We start from the raw sequence: 26,874 nt of genomic DNA, 5'->3' as shown, positions 1-26,874 counted from the left end.
CGCAAGAGGAGTTGTCGTTTTGAAAACGCATTAAATCCCAATTAAACATCTCTCTGAAAGGTATTTTAAAGCAAAGTATCCTAAAACCCATGTGCTAACTGAAAAATTTAAAGAATTTTTATTTCATTGCTTATTTGTTAATGCATGAACAATTTGATGAGTATTTATTAAAATAAACTATGTATGAGTACGGTTAGTCTTCTCAATCGATGGAGATGACAAATATACAGTAGTTGGGTGTGTTTTTATTGCTGTACATATACAGGCCAGTCTTTGTACCTTCCAGAAACTGATTTTCGTGATGTAGAACTTTGGATTATAATGTAATTTCTTCCCTGCGAAATTCCTGCATACCATTAAGTCTCTAGTTGGTGACAGGTTGGTTCTTGAAAGTGATTAGATAGGACTTTCAGTCCTGCTGGTTAACAACATCATCCAATATGATTTGTGAACTGTGTGGCAGAGCAGAATCTACATTACTGGGAATGAAAATGTTTTGACATCCTCATGTAGAGTATTTTCAAAATTATTGAAGGCAAAAATAACATGTATTGAATACCAATAATTTTAAGCAAATAAGTTAAATTGTAAGCGTGGAATAGGATGCTGGGAAAATAAAAAACTAATCTTTTGAAACTTTATTTTACTGTTGTAGGTGATTGCTTTTCAACTAAATAATACTGACAGGTACTACAAAACACATTAAATTTTTCTCATCTGATCCCTCAAGGGCCCATTGCACGACAGTTTGTATCTAAAAATTTTAAAACAAATTAGAATTTCTTCTACGAAACTTTTTATTAAACATTGTTTTTAAATTGAAATTTGTTTTATATCCAAAAGTATCACACTTGTATTAGTTTCATATGTATGTATGTGTGTAACCAATTTCTTAGATTAGATTCAATTCAAACTTCTCACAGTCAAAGATTCACGACAACGCACTAATTCAATCAAAATATCTGATTATCCTGATTATATTTAGCAAAATCCATAAATTTCTTTTTGTATCCTTTGAATGAGAGTGAGAAAGTGAAGCAACATTTCTAGATTATTAGATAAATGAAGGAAAAAAGACTAATTGAATGGAAAGCTCTGCTCAATGAATAATTTTTAGTTACAGAAAAAATCGTTCGGATAATCTTCAGACTGGGAATAAGACTAATAAAATCTATCGGTTACAAAACGCAAAAAAAAGATATTATTACCAACAACTTCATCGTTAAGTTAAGAATTATTTTTTTTTCTTTAGTTTGATCACAGCCTAGTGAATTTTTGGTAAACTATCATTTCATATGAGGTTGAATTATGTCGATATAGATATTTACGGCTAACTATGAAGACAATTGAAACAATTTTTTCATCATTCTATAAAACTCCAAACAATTATTTGTTTGCCCACTTTTTGCTGAATCCATCGCCAACATTGATCCCAACAAAACAACGCCAGTAGAGCCGTAAAATTTTGAAGGTAGATTGTTAGAAAAGTTCTTAAAAATGATTGCCGTGGTTACAATTGATGGAAAAATCTGGTTAGGTTCGATAAGTAAAAATTATGTTTATGCATTCTAAGAAGGTGACAGTTTGGATGGAAACGTAAGCGACTGACCGAAGATTTGACCACTCATTTCTTGATAAATGGATAATGTTATGAACCAGAAAAACTTATCAACTTATCAAATTACATCCAACAGATATGCTAAAAAACAGAGTAAAAGAGATCTTATATATGCTGGAACGAAACCAGTGCCGTGAGGATATTTCTATCGAGTGTTTGTTAATGTTTCAGAGGAAAAAAGCCGAATTTTTGCACCTTGGATGAAATGTGGGACCATTACTTCACAACCGAAACCCCAAAAAACAATCAAAACAATGGACTGAAAATTGAGGATCGGCTCCAAAGAAGGCAAAGACCGTTCCATCTGAAGGCAAGGTCATGGCCTCGGTTTTTTGGAATACGCCGGGATAATTACCATTGACTATCTTGAAAAAAAAGAAACTATAAACGGTGATGACTAGTATGTGAACTTATTGCGAATAAATCAAGCAAAAACGGCAGCATTTGGCTAAGAAGATAGTATTGTTGGTGGTCAAAAATTTCCCCGCAATGAAGAACAGAAAAATGTAGCTAAAAGGAGATTACGTTTAAAAATAAATTTTTGTGTGTTGTTGTGTGTTTTTTTGTTAGGCCAGGTACTTATGGGACTAATTTTGTGTGTATAAAATGATGTGGAAGAATTCAAAGTGGGATTAGATAATTTAAAATTCATAGTTTTTGTCAAGTTAACGTACTCGACTGACGCATCATCCCTTGCCTGCCGCACGACTGACGATTGTTTTCTTTTTCTAGTTGATATCAATTTTGTGTAAGAATAATTCCACATGGGATATTATTACCTTAGGAAAGTTTTTTTTACGAGTGCAGCAATGCACCCACTACTAGTAGATTGACTGACGGTCGGATTCGTCATTTGGAAAAAGAAGCCGCTGCGTCCTGGTATATTAAGTCCTATATCTTCCCGGAGGCACATACCGAAATATGTACAAACATGATAAATGATAGTGTCCATTAAAAACCTACCGGTGCAGAATTTGTTATGTTTGTATTCAATGTGAAAAAATAAACTAAAATGTAGTAATGTAATGAATTTATTTTTTCAATATGATATGAATATAATTAGTTGGTGATGTTAACAATAAACTCGAAACAAATAAGAGATTTTCCATTGCTTGGATCCACGAGCTCCCAATGAATATTTGTTTGAATCTGGAAATAATTGGAAAAGTTAGTAGCTGTTGAATTAAAAGTGTGAATGTTAAAATTAGAGATAAAGCATTCATACCAAAAGATAATCCCAATAGTTTTTATCACAATAAAAACGGTAGATTTATACAGCATGTTACAGTGCAAGTTATTAATAGATAAAGCCGATGTGGCTTAAGATACAAAATACTTCTATACTCAAATGATTATCACTATGTGAGTAGAAATGATATAAAAACTTTACCTGTCTCAGTTGCGTCAATAGAAAGATTTTTTTTCAAAACTAAAAATAATTAAATACTTCCACGACCATGAAGCATGAAAGATTGTCAGATCTTTTTATTATATATAGAGAGAGAGACTTGGCAGAACCTTGTGGGTCTGTCAAAATTAGAGAAGCTAAATTTTAAGATATTAAACTTTGTATTTGTATTGTTGATAACTCCTTTATAACGTGTGTTATCTTAATGGAAAAGACATTGTGAACACTCATTTAAATTTTGAGAAAATAATCAACCCAATACCCAAACAGTACACTAAAGAAAATGTCTCCAATCCAGCTTAAACCGTGAAGATGATAAGGCTTTAATGAAGTGATACCTCATACGCATAATGAGATACGTATCTTCGTCTCCAAACTATTGAGAAGAAATTTGATGTGGAGTAGTGGAACGGCATTTCAGCCCACATTCGATACATACACGATGGTCAATGCAATACAGTAAATAATTTTGCGATAGAATATGTTAAAAGTATTGGAGAGGTAATTATTTGATGTTTTCCTACTAAAGGAATTCCTCTACCTTCAACTAAATAATATATGTACTATTTCAAATTTGTAAGCATTGTCAAAGATAAAACGTTATTATGATCATCATGGGTTCTATCACCACAATGATCTTTCTCTATTTCTTAGAAAGTTCGTTCTGTCAAATCACAGTTTGACCCAAAAAAATACGTTTTTCACTTACTCTTGGATAGATTCTCAAAACTTCAAATCCGTCACTATAATAATAATCTTTTCCGGCTTTCATTTCACAATTTTCGACCTTAGTTTTCTTATCTGCTTCGTAGATGTGAGAACATGCTGATTGTCCGTCTACACCGGGAAAGGGAAGTTTTGCCGTCAGGATTTCAGCAGTTACTTTATTCACAGCACCTTTCACATCGTGATCTAGAAAAAAAAATTGAAATGATAAGCGATAGACAACAGACGATAAACAGATTCCTCAGAACAAAAATTCTATTACTAAAAAACTACACAATAAACAAGTTGAATAAATTGAAAATGTGTATATGAGGAACATGTTGGGAACTGAGAAGTTTTTTCCAATCTTCAAAGGAATTAATTCTACCGACTTCGGTTGCTCCTCAGATTCACTCCGATTTGATACACTAAATATATGCGAAAATATTGATTTTGGAGAAAACGATTCTATTTAAAAATGAATCTGACAATATTTGAAACCTATTTGAAAGGTTGAATACATTTTCCACGTGAATATCAAGGGCGGATCCAGGGTCTAGACAAAGGGGTGGTCATTAGTATTAGGACGAGTCCTCCCCCAAAGACATGGTATTTTAAGCCTTTCACCCACAAAATATAAGTTAATTACGTTGTTTTTGACAGCATAATGACGCAATTTTTACTTTAAAATTCAATTCCTCATCGACTTTGAAACAAAAAACCAAGTTAATTAATCATGGTTTAAGGGGGTCATGAACCCCATGACCTCTCCTCTGGATCCGCACTTGGTGAATCTATTATTTTTCTTTGGGTGGACAACGTTGCTTTCTTACCCCTCGTCGATTAAAAATTCGCTTTCGATTTCTCACAAACAGATATTTTGGATCATAATTACCAAACGAATAGAATCACGTCACAAATGTCAATAGTTTTTGTTTCTAGAGTTTTTTATAAGCTTCATTTTTTATTTGTTACTTTTTTCTCTAAATATAATACTATCGGAGATACGTCGTGAAATTTTTATAAGGACCTAAGGGCAAACGAAGCTTTGTAAGTTGAAGTTTGTCTAGGGATTATTTTTTCTCATCAAGGACAAGCTTTGGAAAAAATTTTAGCAAAATCTGGCGGTTCAAGTTTTCGGAACTTTACCTTCATCTTCTTGACGTTGGCGATTAGCATGACAAAACTCTTTCTATCTTGAGCTAGTCTAAATAGCTCTTATTCCAGTCAATTCTCTAATATTATTCAACCAAGAGGCTTGTTTCTTTCCAATTTCTCTACGACCTTCAACTTTACCCACCATAATCAACCGGAGGATATTAAAGCGGCAACCACGCATTATTTGTCCCAAATAAATTATTTGCCCGCATTTAATGTTATCCAACACACGAACAGAATTTGCTCTATTAAGAACAGCATCATTTGTTTGCATAGTTGTCCACCGTATCTTGAGCATGAGTCTATATAACCACATTTCAATATGCTTGTAAGCGATTAATGGTAGATATTTTTAAACTCCATGCTTAAACACCATAGAATCTACCATATCTATTGCCTTGCATTAGAAAATTTTGTTAATATTTTTTCTTACAGACTAAAATACACAATGAATGAAGAAATAAAGAGTCAGCTTGAGCATAGGACAGACCCAAGATTGGAAAGATGCTCATGAAATTTGTTCAGAGCTCAGACATTGAAATCTTGGAATAAAAGTGCCAGCAAATGTATAGACCTGATTTAAAACAATTGCTAAGTCTACAAAAAAGAAATCCTTTCACATCACAGTTATGAAGACTTGGGATTTCTTGTCTGTTGGTAATTTCTTGAAGAATATAACCAGAAAAAAAGCTGTGCTTGGCCATCAGAAGTACAAATACAATACAAAATATCTTAAAGGATTTGATTTTAATAACACCTCTTAAAAGTAAATAATAAATCGCTCGAGTTACGTAAAAAAAAATCTAGATTATTCTAAAAACTAATAAGCAAAAGATCATATTTTGTAAACATGTGTCAGCATTCATTTTAATATAAAATAGGATTACTGTAAACACTTGGTAATGAATTGTGGTTAAATCGCTTGTGAAATTAATTCATAAATTTTCGGACGGGCGGAAAATATGACTGGCGCAGTCAGTAGGATTCGTACGGTCGCGATTTTTTATGCATAGAACGATAAAAGACTCGACAAATATTTCAATACAGAAGCACGAAATTCACGTCCATCAAGGGACAGGACTTCAAATTACTGTAAATGCTAAATGTCCTTATTTTTCTTATTCCTTTTAATCTATCCTTATCAAATTGTTGAGTAAGGAAGGGATAATTTATAAATTTTGAATACTGAAATTTTATGAACGATTTAAATAATTTATTAGACACATTTAATAAGTTAAACATAAAAAATAATCCAGATTCAATAAAAATGGCAACGACAAATCCGAAAACCCTTAACTGGGAATTATTTAAATTAAAATTGGAAAATATAACTCTGGGAACTTTTAATTGAATATCACGTTATTTGACATAATTTCAAGTTTTTTCTTATGTCAGTAAGCGATATTCGATAGTAAGAATGTTTATTTATTTATTCATCAGTTCTCCAAATAATAATTGATTGTATTTTAATACTTATAGGGATATTTTAAAAGCTTGGTATATGCAAACACAACTTCCATTATGACTCTATAAGCCAGAATCTTGGAAAGCTCTTTCATGTTCAAAGAAATATCCTCCGGAAATGTGTAAAAGTGCAAAGTGCCTGCTTCTAATATTTATTATAGTTTTTATTCTCTTGTTTTTATTTTATGGAGTTCCCCAACTTAATCATAATCTATTGCAACTATGTTTTGACCGTTTATAAATCGATTGTTATAATTCAAGGTGTTTTGTCAAGGGCGATTCTTATTGTTTAGAGTGAAAAAGATCCATTATTCTTTGGATAAATTACAAGATTGGATTCCTAGCATTGCTGTCCGCTGATCATCTCATTTTTCAACGCCGGAACGAATTTATCATTTGAAATGTTTATGTTTCAAAATAGTCTTAAGTTGTCTTCTGATTTGAAATTCAAATACTTAAATTATTTGAGTAAAATTTCAAGCTCTATTTTGTAAATTTTGATACTACTACGAACAATTTGATAGACGTTTCTACATATTTTTGAAATGTGGAAACTAATTTCTCTTGTTACAACAGATTTCTATTTTTATTTTAATATTCATGAAGTTATCTATTGATTATTATGAATACGCAAATTTTCTGAATGAAAGTAGTAGAATCGTCAGTGGTTTCCCTGTTTAAAAAAAATTTTTTAAATCAGAATAGATTTTAAATCAAAATGATTTAGAAACATCAACATATACAAAATTTTTCTCGTTGCTTTGTTATTTCTTTTAACGCAAAATCTTTAATGCTTTCATTTATTTTAATACAAACTTCAGGCTAATTTTTCAAAATTTACTAAACTATTTTTCATATCTTCAAAATTTAAATAGATCCCTAGCTTTTGCTTTGTGTCAAAGTAATGAATTTGATACAACAGATTTGAGAAACATTTTAATTGTATTGATAAGAATTTAGAAAGTTGTTTAGATTCATTCTCAAAAAACATAAAATGGTATGAAATGTAATGTTTAACTTTCTTTAGCTTTTTATTTCTTATTGTTAGATCTTTTTATATGTTTTTCGTGATAATTTGTCTTCATTTTTGGTCAAAATCAGTTTAAAATAACATGTTAAAGTTGACGATTCGACTTACTTCAGTCTTTTTCAAAATATGATTCGACACTGACCATTTTCATACCGATAAATTGATTCTCTACCTTATTTATATGAAAATAAAAATAAAATAACAAGAGAAATTAATTTATTTAATAGAACTGTAAATTATTTAGATCTTTATTGTAATTGTTATATGTATGTGAAAATGACCTTCCAATCTACTTTCTCAATACTGCGATGTCTGTCCTATGTATTTAAGTGAAATATTATGTTCTGTATGACGTAAACTGAGATCATGTTTGATGAAATAATTTGATAGTTGCTGGGAAAATCACTGTACATATGTTAAGGGAAAATCTTTTATGTATTTGGATACGAATTTCCCTCCTTTCTATATAATTAGTTTGCTTATACAAAAACCACTACTATCAACTTTTCCTTACGAAATAGTTTATTGGTCTTAAGTTCGAAGATGATTTATAAAGTTTTTAGGTGGAAACTCAAGAGTGAATTGTGTTTCATTCTCAGTCTTTCGATAAAAAAAATTGAACTTATATATTTCAGTTTTGGGATAATCATTTATATCTGCTGATATTTAACCCTGAACCACCGTTCAAATCATAACCTCCCTGCTTTTTGTTTACAGTAAAAAACTACTTTCAAACATTGTACTGTGCTTCGAATTGAGGTCCACAGTCTGGTCAATGTCAAGTCGACTAATATCGGATGATAAATAATCATTCATGGAATATTTACAATTAATTAAAAATTATATTTTCTGTTTACTAAGGATTCCTTGGTCAATAACATCCATTAATTCATAATTATTCGTAGCTGCCAGAAGGATTTAGCTTTATGTAGTTGTTTAAAAAATAAAAAAAAATTTCAGTTTGTTTTCTTAGTTATTATTATTACTAACACATATATATATATATATATATATATATATATATATATATATATATATATATATATATATATCTATAGCTAAAGAGCAAAATATTCGATCGAAAAGAGTTTAGTCAAAACTTAATACTATTTCCAATAAATTGTGAGTGAAGAAATACCTGCAAACTATGATGAAAACAAAATCTTGAAAAGTTTTTATAGACAATATCAAAAAAAAAATAAAAATATAAGATGTCCACGAAAGCCTTATTCAGACTTTAGAATCATAATCCAAGCAAAGTATAGAGTAGAGTAAGAAAAAAACCAAAAGCTAAAATCTAGTATATCTCTAAAGAAGACTTAAGTAGTGTATTGGAATTTTGAACCCAATTTTGCTTCGAAGGCTGTGAATGGGATTTGGTGATGAATCCGGGATCACGAGCAGAATCAAATAAAAGTTATTCACCAGAGAAACACGATTATACCAAATGATTATCTGTTTCTTTGGCATTACTATGATGCTAAAGCGACATGGCACGTTCAATACGGAATGGTAAACAACCAATTGTTTGCCAGAAGTCATTGGAAAAATTCAAGAAAACTCAACAAGACAATCTCAGCTTTCACACTGCTACTGAAACAGCCAGAAACCGAGCAAATCATCTGGAAACAAAGCCAGATTTGTGAACATACATTTTTTCAAATAGAAAATTTGCAATATGCAAAAAAACAGTGGATATTGTTGCAACCGCTCTAACCCTGCCAGAAGTTGATTTATCTACTTTAAATATATTAAATAAGATATAAAAAAAGTTCCAGCCATGTGGAAATACCTTAGTCGAAAATGGCGACCAGCTCTTGGACTAAAATAATCAGCAAGATTTTCGTGTCACGGTTGGTTTATATTCATCCTTCAAAGTATATGCGTAATCGATGCTCAACGCTTAATTAATTTCAACTCATTGTTTGTAATTGAAAAATCTTGTATTTTGTATATGATGTACCAATAATATCTCACTTCTATCAAGGTCTAGAAAAATAATATTTATAATATAATTTTTAGATAATTTTTAAACAACTAATCATATTCTTGACATGGTAATTATTTAAACATTATTTCTAATTGTTTCTGATGTCGCGGCGATGCTATTATTTCACTTAATATATTATTATATAATCATCACTTCCACGGCCTTGAGCAATGATCATTTTGCATACTTCCAAGAAGATACAATAATAAAAGAAGTTGTTTTTTTTTAGAATCCGAGGAAAACAGAAAAAAGCACCAGCAACACATGACTCTTTTCCTGCTTTTTTTCTTAGTGCCATCTAATTAGGTGAAAAACGTTTCCAAATAATCACAAAATAGATATAAGTAAAAACAAAAAAAATATCTCTTCAACTTGTTATTTCTTAGACCTATTGACATGTTTATGCTTTTAAATCTTCCTGATTTTAGGTCTCTCCTGTTTCAAGATTGGTTTTTTTTAAATAATTTTTGAAAGATACCTTCCTTTAAGTCCTATTTGACAAAGCTGTTCTTAAGATCAACAAAAAGAAAACCAAATTTATGGTAAGAGAAAAATACAAAATGTAGATCTGTATACAGAAACAGTTCCCATTGAGAGAGTACACCTCTTCAAATACAATTAAACACTGACTCAAAGATTAAGTTTAGAATTGAAATGGCAAGATCCACATTCATAAAAATGGGAAAGCTCTTGAGCAACAGCAACCTAAGCATTGGTACCTGATGGCGAGCCACGAAATGTTACCAATTCTCCACGCTGCTTTACGATATGGAAGGGTTGACACAAAAAGTAGCAACAATACAAAAATTAGAAGCTTTTGCAATGTGGCTGTATAGACGCATTTTAAGAATACCATGGAATGATAGAGTTACCAATACGGAGGTACCGTGAAGAATGGTTGTAACTATTAAGAAAAGAAAAATTTTTTACATACATCTGAATCACATAACTCTCGCAGATTTTACCCGCATAAGATCAAGACTTATCCTCTGACAGTTCACGACTCTACAGCTCAAAAATGGTTCTTCCCCCTTAAAAAACTGAAAGTATTTTGAAATATTATTAGACAGTTAATTTCACGAATCGTAATATTTGGAACTTTTTATGTTTGTGTGTAAAATAACAATAGAAAATAAACACTTTTGGATAAAATAAATGAAAATTGGATTGCAAATATTGACGTAAACGTTTAACGCGTCATTTTTAGAGATACTGTACTCTATTTCTAACAAATGACAGAACTCTGAAAAGGGAATGTATCCCTCTAAGATGTTAACATTTCAGCAATACCCTAAAATATATATTGAACACAACCAAATATCCAGATGATTGTTTTCTGTAGTACCATTTGTATATAACTTTACCCATAATATACACACTATCAAAAATATTCGAAAGTTTTCTTATTAATGATAAAAGAATGCTGATGTGTGATATAATCCTGTTTTTCAGTGTATATTATGTTGTCTTGACAAGAAGTTAAAATTATTTCAATTAACCTTAATTTTTTAAAGATCAACTTGAAAAATTGAACAAGAATAACTACTTATTGCTTGAAATGTTGTATATACCAATTTTGTTCTACTAACTTAGTTGTATACATTGACCAACTTAACAATAAATGACCTGAAAACAGAGCTATTAGAAATTGAACGCTAATATCCAATGTTATAGGTACAGTTAACAATTTTTATATGTTCCAATATTTGATATTTTAAGGCCGAACTCAGAATTTTATTGTGTATATATATATATATTTACAGTGAAATCCCACAAAATTCCCTGATGTTTTCTGTTTTAATTTAGTTACAATTCCGTAGACTTAAGAGTATGAGTATTTAAAACATCCGTAGAGGAATCGAATGAAGTCTAAAAGCTCTAAAAAACATGATTCTTCTTTCTGCGACACATTGCGATCGCGGCCTTTATTGATACTCCTCAGGAGCCGGAGGCGGCCCGCGGGCCGTATCTTTGACATTACTGCATTACGTAGTCGTAGTGCGCATGTCATTAGACGAATGTTTTGCTTTCAACGTTGACATTCGAACGTAATTCGAACGAAATTTTCTCGACCCGTGTCACTGGAGCTCTCAACATTGGAACTAAGCTGATTAAACGTTACGCTTTTTATATGGAAAACCAAAGTTGCCAGTACATTACAGTTTATTTCAAAAGAATTCATATTTGTTTTTTACTGTTTTGCCACATTTTTATTTTTTCGGTGAGGTTCTAGCCTTCATTCAATGTTCAGCCAACATTGAGAGGCCAATGTTGCGCTTCATCGTGTAGTACCGGCTTTATAGCAAGACATATTCGACAACAGATGAAAATAATTTGCTTACAGTATTAAGCCGGTACTACACGATATTACAGTCAACGGTCTAAATTTGTGCTCATATTCAATAATTTACGTTTTTTGTTATAATTACGCTCTAAACTTCTGAACTTCTAAACGCTCTGGTCAATCTGTTTACTTTAGAAAAATATATGCATTTATTCAATCAATTTATATTCAATATGATTTTCTGTATATACTATTTTTTTAAAAAAATTAGGAATTGTCTTTATTTCCAATTGCTTTGTATTGAACTTACCTGGAGTGAATTTGAATTCAACCTTCAAGAATGTATCTTTTTTTGCTACACACGGTGGTTTTGTACAATTTTGAAGATTAACACGATCTTCTAGATCATCGTATTTTATTCCTGCAACAAAATTTTGGAAATTAAACATGTGTATATCATATCTTTTGAGTTTGCCACAACACGATAATCCTATTGGTAATTACTACCAAAATTATGATGAACTAAATTCAGCCAAACAACATAATATTCATTCCAAACTTTTCTGGGTGATTAACGAATTACACTGTATATAGCAAATGCTTAAAGTGGTCGAACAAATAAGTGACGATCCCACAAAGCGATATGGATGATCGTCGACTGAAAGTGCGCGTGCTAGCAGATGTAGTAGGCATTTCAAAAAGTGTATATTAACTGAAAATTTGGACGCGTGTGCTCAAGGTGGGTGCCGCATTTGCTTACAATGCAAGGTCATGGCGTCGGTTTTTTGAGATGCGCGTGGGATAATTTCCGTTGATTATCTTGAAAAACGAAAAACTATCGACGGCAAGTAATATGCGAACTTATTGTAAGATTTGAGCGAAGAAATCAAGCAAAAATGACCGCATTTGGCTAAGAAGTAAGTTTTGTTTCATCAAGACAATGCAGGAAGTCACAAATTCGTTATTGCAATGTCCAAAATTATTGATATAAAGTTTGATTTGCTACCATATCCACCCTATTCGCCAGATTTAGGATCCTCGGATTGTTTTGGTTGTTTTTACGAGCTTATTGTAAAAGAAGTATCGTAGTTATTGAACATCGCTGGGAAAAGTGTATAGATCTAAAAGGAGATTGCAATGAAAAATAAATATGTTTTGTAGGGTACTTCTGGGACCAATATCGTATGGTTCAATGTTTTAATGACAGATAAGAGACATTAAAACACTCATGTGAAATTATCCGCGAGTATTTTTTTACAAAATCAATTGAACTTTTGCGAAAAAATATTAATAGAGTGGATAAAAATTTTTAAATACGTGTTTTTCTACATATTTCACCTAAAAAATAGAAGGAATCAATTAAATATTACAAAGGTCAGCTAATTAGAAAACAAATGACAAAAAATTGTGATGTATTTTCAAAATTCATCAAAAAAAAAATCGCGTATATTAAATTTTCGCACTTACGCACATCGTTCGTTTTGAAATTGAGGCTCCAAAATTTTTCCAAATTTCTTTCAACGAAGGAGACTTTTAATAGAAAATTATATTGTAAGTATTTTTATAACCTCACAAAAAAATGAATGGTTTGTGACCGGTTAAGTATGTTCAGTGAGTGACTGAAAGGCTCAACATTTTCTTTTGAACATGTAAATGTAAATGTAAATACACAATAGTTCAAATAACAAAACCTATTCGACACTCAAATATTCAATGGAAAATTTGAAAACATGTGTCCTAAATTTTTTCATCCACTTTTTTTGCAAAAATTTATTTAATTTTGTAAAAAAATATTCGTGGTACAAATCCGTGGACAGATATTTCCTTATCCGGTTTTCCTTCAGTAAAATTTGAAAATATTATTCGCAAAGGGGGTAGAATGTTAATGTTTTGATCTATCAACGGCTCATATTTGATGCTCATTTTCCCTGAATCATTTTGATTATAAAGTTTTTTATCTCATATTAATCAACAATTCACTGCAAGCCCAATTAATACAGTTTGTATTCCGAAGAATCGAAAAACAATCTATTCTACATTCTAATTTATTACAGTTTTGATTTAGTCCCGGAATATTAGACAACAATGATATTTTCTTCTTTTCTGAAAAATTAGAAGTAAATTTCACTCCTGTTTCTGGACAAGGTAACCTTGTATCAAATATTAACTACCGTGAACGAGATCCAAGAGGTAGATCTCCATAATTTTAAAACTCTGATAATTTTTTAAATCTCCGATAATTTTGGTGGCTGTAGGAATACCAGGAAGTATAAGAAAACTAGAACTAGAACGAGAAATCAGAATATACGACGTGATTGGACAACATCCATAACGATTTGACCAAGAATTAATAGCAAACACAAAACGCTCAATCCAGAAGAGTATTGGAGAGGTCACTAGACATTGTACTGTTGATGCAAGACTCGAAATAATGGGAAGTTATAACAAACAAACATTGCAAAAAATATAGGGGAGATAAAATAAAAGATCGAGTATCTACATTGTCGGTGCTTTGTTTTGCCGAAAAAACGACGTCAAATGCTAGTCTCGAAGAAATATCTAGAAACTAGAAATAATAAAACTTCATTCTAGGCTAGAAATGATTGAAAATAAGCTATAAAAGGACATTGTTAAGTGTTAAACTCAATTTATAGCATGGGAAAAATAAACCAAGACCAATCTAGTTCGATGTAGACCCTATCAACCTTCTCCGTAGGCTTTTCCGTTACAAGTTAGTTGAATTGGTCTCTATGTGTAGCTACTCGGAATAGTTGTTTTGGTACCTCGCATTATATGCCCGAAATAATTGACCTTTTATGTTTTTATGATGATAGCACCACATCTTGAAAGCATCTTTTATTAATGTTATCGGCTTTAAGCATCCACGTCTCACATCTTAAAGATATATCGGGACAGGAAAAAGATATTGACAACTGATTTTTGCAATTTTTTTTTCAAATTAAGTCTTCTTTTATTTCGGCACAAGTATGATAAGCCACCCCTCAACGATCGTCATGAAACTCCATACTTAGATTATGGATATCACGAGAAATCGAATTATCTATTTTCTGCGAAAACATTTACTTCCGGAATTACCGGAAGTGGCCATTATCTCAGAAAGGCTAACTGTTTGCGATAGGTCTCATCAAGATCTATCTGTATGGGACAAGTCATAATTGACGTTTGCACAGAAGAGTTTCTGTGGGAAAAGTATCCAAATGCATTATTTTTACGAAAAATCGATAAATAAAATGGAAATTTGGTAATTTTTGTAAGGTTAGGTGGGGTAAGGTTAAGTTAGGTTAGGTTAGGTTAAGTTAGGTTAGGTTAAATTAGGTTAGGTTAGGTTAGGTATCAATATTCTATTTATAGTGTTCCATGATGATCGTCGTAGGGTGTCTATCTTACTCTTTCCTATATTTCTCAAAAATAACTATATTATTTGAATAAAAAAAATGATATCAAATAGAAGCAGACTTTTTTGAAAGGTACGATGATGGTTTTGAATTTTATTGATAACCTCCAATGGTAGAAATACAAATAATTTTCAGGTTATTATCGAGGCTACGTTTGTAATAATTTATTTCCAGCAACTGTACTATAAATGGCTTCTGATAAATAGCCGAAAGCTATTGTCATTTGGTCACCCCATGTCTACATGACACAAATCAAGCATTAAAAATAATCTTTATAATTATATACACAAATAACCCACAAGCAACTACTGTTAGATAAGTACTTGTAATTATACCATTTGAATGGTAACATGACGTTTTCTCTTGTTACTAGCTACGATAAATTTTATTTCGAGTAGTATGTGTCGAGATTTATTTAGTTTATTATGGTTTGTTGGTATTTAATAGGCATTTTTTTATTGCTATTTCAAAAAAAAAATACATTTAACAAACCAACTATCGCATTTTCTATAAATACTCACAAACTATTGAATTCTTTTTACGAGAATTTTTTTTCACATTTTAAATATTCTCTGTCTGAAATCATTCACCGTAGAATCCAAATTTATATACAGTATGGGAATATCATCCCCATCCAGCACCCTATCTAAATTATAAGCGCCCCCTCGACAATTTTAAATAAAAGGGGGTCGTGCGGCTCCTTGTTGGAAACGGATTTTAGTCCTCCGTTTGGCATTATGAAGTTTTTTAAATTCGGTGCAATCATAAATGAGAAAATTGATTTTTATTATGGCAAGAATTGTGTCTTATTGGACTTTATTTTTTTGAGAACTTATGGTGAGGTTTATTTAGATTTCTTGATTTTTTTATTAACTTCTTAGTAGTGCCTACATTAGAAAGACTTTTTCCTAATGTTAATAATCCAAATGAGATGGATCGATCCAAGGTTACTAGAATAATAGAAGGTTTGTGACATGCACATGCTTTTATAAACAAACGATCAGCTGCTAGAACACCAGCTACGTCATTATGTTTACATTTTTGTTTTTTTTATATTTTTATGTTAAACAGAACCTCAACTAACATTATGTTAGTTTATCTTCACACGTAGAACTAGAAATTAGAACTAGATTTTTCCAATAGGTGGATTGGAAGACGTGGAATGATCGAATGACCAGCTAGGCTTCACGATTTGAGAGAGAAAAAGACAGAGAGAAATGCTTTATTGTCAAAAAATTGTAACAATTTGTAGATAAAAGCTTGTAAAAACTGAAAAACCAACATAAAAAAATTGCGAAATTCGGGAGAGGATGATATCGATTTGATTTCAATTAGCAAGTGATTGTGCATTTGTTTTGCATTGTAAAATATCGAGCCTTTAAATAATTCTAACGTGGAGTAGGTAGGTAATGATTCGCGTTCCTAAGTGAAATTGGAGAAGCGTGCTTACGAATTAGGCAAACGGATTCAAAGATAAATAAGGAAGGAAGAGACAGAATTTTTAATCTTTCAAAGAAGTCCTTGCTGTTCAGTCCTAATGAATAATTAATAGCTCTCTCTTTTGTAGTTTGAAGATTCGCTCAAATTGAGTCATACCACACGTATCCTAGAAGAAAAGGGTGTATCGGAGATAAGCTACTCGATAAGGGCATAATAAAGTGTTGAAGAGGTGGATAAATTCAGTTCTTTGGAAACTGATAACAGCGCAAAACAAAAGGAATTTTATTTTCTAGATAAGGCGGCAATGTCTAACTCCCATTTCAAGGAATTGTCCTTAATAAGCGCTAAGGTTTAAGGGTGTTTAGGTCACTATTTATGTTAGTGGCAGTCGTAGGAGACGGTCTTGTGGGTTTACGTTTCGTACGTTGTCTCTGTCTGTATTGAATGTTTGTTTTGTTTTGATTTGATTCGTCCGATATCATTAAGACGTGCTAGTTTTGCTACTACATGTGTTGTTTCCCCAAACTTGACCAGTGATATTTAACTCTTCTTAATTACGTTTTTTGAGGTTATTTAAAATCTAAAGTATATTTGAATAGACCAGACAATATTACTGATTCAAAAGTTAGGATAAAGGAAGAAATTAACAAAATAACCCTTGAGGTCATACATAATGTTGTACGAGAATTCCAAAGCGGTTAATGTCAAGAAGTGAATGATGGTCATTTAACTCAATTATAACAACACAGGGACTTTTCAAGACATTTGGTCGCACAGGTCAAATGCTTCTTGAACGGTTGGCAAGAAATCTCTTCGACTCATGAATACAAAAGCTGGAGCACCATCTTCAACAGTACTTCGAAAAAAATGGGGACTACGTTTACAGATAGACAAACGATGTATAAACTCATAGGAATAAATTAAAATTTATAGTATTTTATTATATTACAATGTCAGAGAGTCTAACCTAAATTTTCAGTGCTTACATTTTTTATAAGAAAACTGTTTTACAAAATTTGTCAATTTTATTTTATTCTGTTTATGATTAAAGGTATTTTGTTTTTTCGTTTGAAATTAAATAATTTGCAATTGCTCACCAAAATTATTGTTGATATAAAACCCTTTGTATCAGTGAAATGAAAACATTGTATAAATTATATATAATCACAGTTAAATAATTGAAATCTAATTATCGGTAATATATAATCATTAAATGAAAATTAATTCTTGTATTGAAACTTGTTTTTCTGGACAAATTATATATTTCGATGTAATATTTTTCACAATCTGAATACATTAATTTAAAAGTGTTACTTCAGTTGCTTTAGTTCAAAGATCAAAATTTAAGGTTTTTTAGATTGTTCTCCTCAACAGTTAGTTTTATCGAAAATAGAACAAGCAAAAAAATATCGTAATTCTAGTACCTACAATATGAACTACCAGATTGTACTTTTCGTGGAAAAAGGCTAAAAAGAGTCCATTTGGTATCAAAAAAACATGGCGACAGCGTAAATTTTGTGTGTAGGACAGTTATTCCCTCAATGATTTTATACAAAAGCAAACGCAAGCTTCTCAAATGAGATGATACTTCACCTGTTATCGAGATTAATACTGCCACATTCGTAAAATGGATTTAACATTTTTCTAAAATCAAACCTCGATTACATCCACACCCTCGAAAATCCCAAAAAGATTTTAAAAAAAAATGTCAACAACTCAGCTACAAAATGTATGCTTTAGTTTTTGGAAAATTTTGTGAAAATGGCTGAAATTCAACAACTTATAAAAAAGTAACCAAACTTGTCAACTATGAAAAAATCTAACATTAGTGAAAGTAGTTTTTTTCCTATCACAGAGTGAGTTCAAAGGTATAACCCTCACCTCAAGCAAAAATTCGCTGCTGGGTGTAGCACAGTCACAGACATATGTATTTCAAGTTCACCCAGACAACCAGCAAAAAACAATCCCGTTCATGTTGTCGTGTTTCCAAAAAAATTTTACAAGTCTGAATTTTTTTACATATGCCGTTGAAAATTAAAGACTCCAACGAGTAAAATGCACTTTCTTACATCACGAAATGTTAAGTTTTCGAGGAGATACAGCAGTTTCTTCTTCAACCGGTGACGTAATTTCTCTCAGACGTGGCGCGAAAACTTTTTAGTGAGATGCGACCCCGAAGTTTGAGCCTATTTTACAAAGAAATGACAGCTCTTAGGGAAAAATTACACAGAACTATTTTGTAGAAAATTTCTTAAACTACATTTTTGGTTCTTTCACTTTTTCCGAAATTTGGCATAGATTTCGAGTTATTTTGGAATTTTGAAAATTTAAACAAAAATATATCGCTTACCTAAATTCAGATAATCAAAGACATAACTAATTTTCGTGGGTCAGAAGCTGTGATCACTGGACTAACAACATTGTTGATGTGCCTGAAAATCTTTGTTCTTATATGCCTATTTGTTATTTCGGACTTTTTATGAAAACATAATTCCGTCCATTCTGCTCGCCCCTGTATAATAGTGGTGAATCAATACTGTTATACTTTTATGACGACTTATCAATTTCGTCTCTGAAAATGTCTTTGTGAACGTTACCCACGCTTCAACCGTGCTAAATATTTTTCCTCAATAATTATTCCAATCAAGCAGTTAATACAAGTAATTAGCTTCTTTTTTTTTCTAGTGACAATATAAAAATATAATTATCGACCTTAATTCAATGTTCAATCAAAGGTTGAATTAAAAAAAAAACAAATATAAAAAAGTGAACCAAGCGATAACTATCACTAACAGTTACGATGCTACTCTAGCAATTACATTCGAATGTTTTTATGTACCGATAACGCAACTTACAGGGATAGTTTTTAATTTATTACACTATTAAGTGTGTCCACATCTCACTGGTTATCTTCTAGAAACTCCCAAAGATAAAAAATACACGACATAACATCGAAAAATCGTGAAAGCTATTATCAAACTAATGATTATCATTTAAGCCATTTTCTATTTATTAATAAATATGTCATACGCTATAACGACAATAATGTCTTCTTTTGGTTCCTATTTCTTGTATAAATCATTTTGATCGAACATAAAAACTAACTGGTACCATGTTTGTAGTACATCGAGGACACACAAACTTATCTGTAGCTCCTAGGAGCAATAGCAGTTCTAGTTTACGACTAGTATGGTTTCTGCGGATTGCTAAATATCTGGTTCATCTGTTCTTACTTACTGTCCTGCATTTTTTTCCATCAATTACTGTTCGAGAATTATATTCTCAAACCAATGAATGATCATTCGATTTTAGAATCGATGATCTTTCAAAAATGATTAATAAATTTACGACTACCTGATCTCAAAAAAAAATACAAAAAAAATGAAAAGTCAAATTAATTTCTCTTGGTGAATTAACATAGTTCTTTTATTCAATTTACGTTTCAAGTGTTATTTACTGTATTTGGGCGCAAGACAAGTTTTGTGTTTAACATTTTGTGTAGTGTAGTCATATTTTATTATAATTTTTTATCCTGAAAGTGTCTCAATTTATATCGACAGAAGTCAATAAGGCACCAACTACTGTAGCTTTACGACCTAAAGTAGTTGCTAAATAAAAGACTATTCATAGTGGCGTATGTCTTTTAGCCTTATACTAAAATACCGTTTTGTGCTACCAAAAATCAGCAACTGCTACAGTCTAAGTGCTGTACAGTTAACAAGTACGTGCAGCGCTCCTCACGCTTAGATATAAATAGGCGTGTGGGTAAAGTGGTTGAAGAACACGGTCATTTTCCAACCATCTTTGTGGTCCTTCGAGCCGGATAGCAAAAAAGGTATTTACAGAGCCTTTCTTCATACTATTCTTCGAGATTATATGCAATTGTCACAGAAAATTCAACTTCCTTCAAAATATTCAAGTTCCTGTGTCCCTAGGCAGCAGTAACTATCAGTATTCAAGGTAGGATCAAACCTTTAATCTTCCCAAGTGCATTGTGTGTTAAAAAAAATCAATATATTGCTAGTTCATTTAATATTTCCAAATATTCGAACTCAATTTAGTATAATTTCAAGTTTCAATTGTAAAATTCCAATCTATTCTATTTCGTACAATTGCAAGTGAAATTTCCAAAAAATGTCTCTGGAAAATTTAAAAACACAGAGAAGATCTGTGAAATCTTCTATTACCAGAATGAATAACTGGATAACTTCCCAATCTACTGTTACAAATGAAACTGCATTTATGAATGAATGTATAAACAGACGCGACAAGCTTGAAAAGTATTTCTTACAATATGAAAATATTCAAGGTCAAATTGAAATGCTTATTGAAAACTCTCAGGATGAATTATCAGATAACGAAGACATAGACTTAGTTGAGAAAAAATACTTCACAACTAATTCTGAACTATCTAGAATGATTGATGAATTGACATCGAACGATAATTCAAACTCTCAGAGTCAAACTAATAATAATTGTAATATCGACGTCAAGTTACCTGATATTTCCTTGCCTAAATTTAAGGGTCAGACGTCAGAGTGGCCTTCATTCATTCAACTCTTTGAAAATCTGATTATTTCTAACAATAGCTTAACAAATATCAAAAAATTGCTATATTTAAAAGCTTCCCTTTCTAACGAGCCCTTGCAATTGATAGACGATCTAGAAATTTGTGATGACAATTTTCAAATAGCTATAGATACTTTAAAACAAAGGTATGATGATCAAAGTGTTCTACTGTATAACTTAATTGATCAAATATACCAACAAAAACCTGTGAGCAAAACTTGCCCTACGCTTTTACGTGAAATAACGGCTAAAATGTATAAAATTATACAATCAATGTCAAAACTAAATTTAAATCCAAAACAGTTATTAGATTATATTCTTATTTTCTGGATAGATAAAAAACTAGATCTACCAACCGTAAATTATTTGAACAAAGTAAAAAACAAGGTGAAATCCCGTCCCTTGAGAATTTTTTCGATTTTTTGAAACAACGTAGTGGTATTCTAGAGCGCACTCAAAATATTCAAGCTTCTACTTCTAATTCAAATGATACTAAACAAAAGTTTAGTCCCAAATATTCGAAAACAACTGCTCACGTGAATTCTATGATTCCTACAAACAGTCAATCAGATTGTTATTATTGTAAAAATGCTTCACATCGTATCTATACGTGTGAATCATTTAAAAATTTGTCTATCAGTGATAAATATAAATTCATACATTCGAATAATCTCTGAAAAAACTGTCTAGGAGGTCGCCACATCACAAGGGATTGTAAATCTCTAAAATCTTGTTCAATATGTCAAAAAAGACATCATACTTATCTCCATTCTGACTCTTTCCGTGCAATTGATAATGCACATAATAATAATAATGGTTCTATTTCCCAAAACCGTTATAACAACTCAAAATCTATTCACTCCAATGTACATACGACAAATGGTCAACATCCTCACACCAAATCGATAAATAATCGAAATAATAACTTTAATAGTCAAATTAACGAAAATTCACTTTCTCACCAGGCTACTGATAATCGACAAAATCCTTCTAGGCCACAGAAGAATTATGATAATGCTGAAACCAACGAAAACTCACAAGATAATAATTCTAACGTATCTGCTATACAAACACAATCCTTATCTGCTCTATCCACTGAATGCCACGTGCTTCTAGCTACGGCTAAAATAATTATGTATGACTCTCACAATAGCCCATTTAAAACTACTATTCTGCTAGACAACGGTTCCCAAAACTCATTTGTTTCACAAGAACTAGTAAATAAACTACAATTGAAAACGTTTGAAAAAACACTGCAAATTTCCGGCATATCACAAACAGTATCAACCACAAATAAAATGGTTCATTTAAAATTCTTTCCACATTCCAATCCGATCAAACACTTTGAAATACCTTGTGCAGTATTGCCAAAAATTACTTGCAAATTACCGCAAATTACCACAAGTCCACACGTCTACCTACTGATATTATTCTAGCCAATCCAGAATTTAACATACCATCGGAGATTCACATTCTAGTTGGGGCCGATTTATATTACAAACTTCTTACACCAGGTATCATAGATCTCGGTAAAAAATTACCTAGTTTACAAAATACTAGCTTAGGCTGGATAATTGCTGGAACTATTCCAAACAGTGCTTCTTTTAATTCCGTGAATATTCAATATTAATGTCCCGAGTGCATGTCAAATTGTCGATAATTTAATTTTCTCGAGTGCGCATTCGCGCACTCTAGGAAATTATGAGACAATTTGACATGCACGAGAGGGCATTTTGGCAGACTATTTCCTGAGAAAAATTTAATTTAAAATAAACTTAATGCGAGATGACAGTAGCGAAGTAACAATAAGAAGTGGTGGAAGCAGCATAGAAACACCATCGTCGGCCTCCAGTAAAGTTGTATATTCTAATTGCATTTTCAATAATTGTTCCTTTTCTTAAAATATAAAATTAAAACCAAATGATGTTTATTAATCCTAGACGAAAATTTGGCACTAGTGCAAATTATCGATAATACTGCACTAGTGCAGTATTATCGCTGAAATTTGATCGTTGCTAGGTAAACATAAAATATTACAGCTTTTTGGTTGGCTTAAATTTTTCGAAGGAAATAGTCAAAATAATGATTCCGTGTTTACAAGCTGTAATCATATTTCTATATCGAACAAAGACCTAAGTTCATCTCTTTCTAAATTTTGGGAACAGGAGGAAATTCCTTCTAAGAGTATTCTCTCGTCTGACGACGAACTAGCGGAAACTATTTTTCAAAATTCCACACAAATTCTGGAAAACGGCAGGTTCCAAGTCAAGTCCCGTTGAAATCTGAAAAAGAACACCATAAACTCGGTGAATCATTTCTGATCGCTAAAAGGCGATTTCTCTCGCTCGAAAATAGAATCCATAAAAATCCAGAATTATTTTCTGAATATAGTAAATTTATTTCTGAATATGTAAACTTGGGACATGCAAAATATGTCACTCTTAACCTCACTAATTCAAAAAACGAATTAAAATATTTTATCCCACACTTATGCGTAATTCGTGAACAAAGTATATCTACAAAACTTCGTGTTGTCTTTGATTCTAGTTGCCCTACCTCAACAGGTGTTTCTTTAAATGATATAACTTTGAAAGGGTACCAGGTGCAACCAGATCTATTCGATATTCTTTGCCGTTTCAGGCTAAATAAGTTTGCGATAACTTCTGACGTACAAAAAATGTTTCGTCAAATTTCTATAAACACAGAACATCGTTTTTTACAAAATATATTATGGCGAGAAAATCCTCAACAACCCCTGCAGTGCATTGAGTTATCAACTCTAACTTGTAGCGACAAGAGTATTGCAAGAGATTGCAAATAATAATAGTTCCAATTTCTCTTTAGCGGCAAACGCCCTCATATCCGAAACTTACATGGATGATATAATTTCAGGTACAAATTCTGAACATGAATTGATAAAATTAATTCAAGAATTAAAAATTGTATTAGGAAATCACGGGTTCAATTTACATAAGTGGGCCTCAAATAACTCAAACGTTCTCGCTGAAATTTCTGATTCAAACAATTCTTCCTTCTTACAAAATCCTGAAAAATGCATTAGTCTTGATTTAGAAAATTCTCAAAATAAAGTTCTAGGCCTAAATTGGATCCCAGCTTCTGATAATTTGAACATTTCTGTCCCCACTACCTTTTCAATATTCCCCGCAACCAAGAGAAAAATTCTCTCAACCATATCGCGATGTTTCTATCCTCTTGGACTTTATAATCCCATAATATTGTCTGGAAAACTTTTGGTCAAACAATTATGGCAAGCTAAACCTGACTGGGACACAGAGATATCAGATCCAGTCATACTGGAAAAATGGCATACATTCGTAAACTATCTTCCTAAGCTATCTCAATTAACTATTCCAAGATTCATTTTTTTGGACAAATCTATCAATCTCATCGAAATGCATGGTTTCTCAGACGCGAGTCTGAAAGCTTTTGGGGCATGCGTGTATTTACGAACCATTTATTCTGACAATTCTGTTTCCTCTAATTTAATTTCGGCAAAATCGCGTGTATCCCCCGTTTCTACCACAATTACACTTCCTCGGCTAGAATTATCAGCCATGCTCCTACTGTCTAATTTAGTAGACAAAATTTATAAAAACTTTCAAACAAAGATTAATATTATTTCTGTAAATCTCTGGTCCGACAGCCAGATCGCTTTATGCTGGCGCAATGGTGAACCCAGCCGTTGGACAGTATTTGTAGGCAACAGAGTTGCTAAAATTCAAGCCTTAACTAAAGATCATTCATGGAGGTATGTAAATACTATCGATAATCCCGCTGATTTGGTGTCACGTGGCACTAGCGCAAATAATTTAATTTCTAATAAACTTTGGTGGCATGGACCGAAATTTCTATCAAATCCCACTCTCGATTTATCAAAATTTGATAATTTTGCATACCCAAACCTTCATCTTTCTGACATTCCCGAAACAAAAACTGTCGTCATGACTACCCCAACAGAAGAAAATTTTCTTTTAACTTTATTTTCTAAATTTTCCTGTTATAAGAAGTTGCAAAGAACAATGGCGTACGTACATAGGTTCATCAGAAATTGTAAGAATTCGAACAAATTTTCTGGTCCTTTGACAGTATCCGAATTGAGCAAATCTGAAATCTTTATAAACAAGACCCTACAACAAACTAAATTTCAAAAGGAAATTAATGAGATTAAACAGAATAAAATTTTATCTGATAAGCAAATAAATAAGCTGAAACCTTTTTTAGACGATAAAGGAATGCTTCGAGTCGGTGGACGTCTTGCTAACGCTGAAGGTAAGAACAATTTACCTTCAGTCTCTGAAAACAATAACTTGGTTATCGAAACGCGCATCGGACAATATAATTGTTAGTAATGGTGTAAACAGTATATTCAGTATGAATATTGCCAACGGTTCCAGAAATTCCAGTTTAGTCAAAATTCAGAAAGTTAAAGAAGTAAATTTATAAGTGTATTTTGAAAAACACAAAAAAGTTCAACTCGAAAGTGTTTGTGTAGCTGGCAATATCTTCTAGTGTTCGTTCTTCTACATTTGTTCTTCTGGAAATTCTGTAACCACCAGAATATGTGTTATATCAATGCAGCTTTATTTCTTAGACAGTCCAGACAAGGATTTATGTGAGATGTGAACCCGGCTTTAGATTGTATCATCGGTGACGGAATGTACTTTTACTTTTTATTATTATTCGCATAATTCACTATATATTTGTACTTTCATTCAATTTCAAACTGGTTCTGTTAATTTGTTTATTTCACTAGAAGATTTTTTTATTTCTATTCCTATTTTTTATTTCTATTTCCACATAAATATTTGAGAAAAAAAATTAAGGGGATTCTATACTTTCACAGTCCCTTCGTTTTTTGGCTATAGACAATCGAAAAATCATCTGATTTCGATGATTTTTTTTCCAAAATCTTCGTTTTTACGGTGTAATTATGAAAAAAATATAGAAACTATCTCACCTGGAGATTTCATAGAGTTTTATGACTTAGATAAACGCACTAATTGTTTATAATTTTTTTACAAAGCATGAAAATAAAATAACTTAGCCGATAACCTATCGATACCGCAGAAAAGTTCTCTAAGGCTACGGATCCTCTCCTTTAATTTGATAGTACTTATACAGCGAATTCATTGTAAAGAGAAGACAAATTATTTCAAAACAAAATAATAGTAATAATAAAAGTTATTAATCAATTTAAAGACAAAAAATATGTTATTTCATTGAAAAATATTCTTAGTTTAGTTTTATTTGTAAAAATAAACTTGTTTTCTAAAAACATTAAATAAAAACCAACCTGGGCACCAAATTGTTGTTTATTACTTTTTATTCAATGAACCATAATTATAGTATAAATGAATCTAACAATATTAACAAAAATTTATTTATACATTAATATTAGAAAATAAATTATATTATGTAGAAAGTACTCACCGTGTTTATTTTTAGGACATTTCTTAACTTCCGTAGCAGCAACAAACGCCGCGGTACATAAGAAAACAATTAGAATGTATTTCATATTAAACCGGTACCTACACTTCACTTAGCCTGGAAATAACTACTTTGATTTGCGTTCGAGTAGGTACTACCTAGACTACTGAGCTAAATTCGTTACTCTCACTCCAAGAATATGTTTAAATATGAAGATTCGTCCCTGAACCCCACCAAAACCACAGTAGTTATTTATTTAAATGAACGATGCAAAACAATAAAAAAATTTAAGCTCATTTCCTAGTAAACTTGATTTAAATTATACATGTGTTGGTGAGTTTTAC

At 31.6% G+C, this 26,874-nt stretch overlaps 1 protein-coding gene across 4 annotated transcripts; it reads right to left on the bottom strand.

The window, feature by feature from the left end:
- Positions 1 to 628: 628 nt before the first annotated feature.
- LOC130453183 (NPC intracellular cholesterol transporter 2 homolog a-like) lies at positions 629 to 26,874 on the bottom strand. Of its 4 annotated transcripts, none has more exons than XM_056792798.1 (5): positions 26,534 to 26,728; positions 25,316 to 25,396; positions 11,968 to 12,078; positions 3,736 to 3,938; positions 629 to 2,767 (listed from the first exon to the last, which is right to left on the bottom strand). In XM_056792798.1, the coding sequence occupies exons 1-5, from the start codon at positions 26,616 to 26,618 to the stop codon at positions 2,678 to 2,680; spliced, it is 570 nt and encodes a 189-aa protein (XP_056648776.1). In that variant the 5' UTR covers positions 26,619 to 26,728; the 3' UTR covers positions 629 to 2,677. The 4 variants fall into 4 exon arrangements, with proteins under 4 accessions (XP_056648776.1, XP_056648777.1, XP_056648778.1 ...); XM_056792799.1 differs by having other exon boundaries at positions 629 to 754; XM_056792800.1 differs by lacking the exon at positions 25,316 to 25,396 and having other exon boundaries at positions 26,534 to 26,874.

This window comes from Diorhabda sublineata, chromosome 2, assembly GCF_026230105.1.
Source record: "Diorhabda sublineata isolate icDioSubl1.1 chromosome 2, icDioSubl1.1, whole genome shotgun sequence".
NCBI classification, from domain to species: Eukaryota; Metazoa; Arthropoda; class Insecta; order Coleoptera; family Chrysomelidae; genus Diorhabda; species Diorhabda sublineata.
The sequence above is the reverse complement of the archived record's forward strand: the minus strand, read 5'-3'. Positions and strand labels throughout refer to the sequence as shown.

Excerpts from the sequence above, each read along its gene's own strand:
- LOC130453183 (XM_056792798.1), bottom strand. The coding sequence starts at position 26,618 with ATGAAATACATTCTAATTGTTTTCTTATGTACCGCGGCGTTTGTTGCT. Across the intron at positions 12,079-25,315 it reads TCCTTTATCGTCTAAAAAAG|GAATAAAATACGATGATCTA; the intron begins GTTTCAGCTTAT and ends ATTTTGTTGCAG. Across the intron at positions 2,768-3,735 it reads TTTTGAGAATCTATCCAAGA|ATTCAAACAAATATTCATTG; the intron begins GTAAGTGAAAAA and ends AATTATTTCCAG.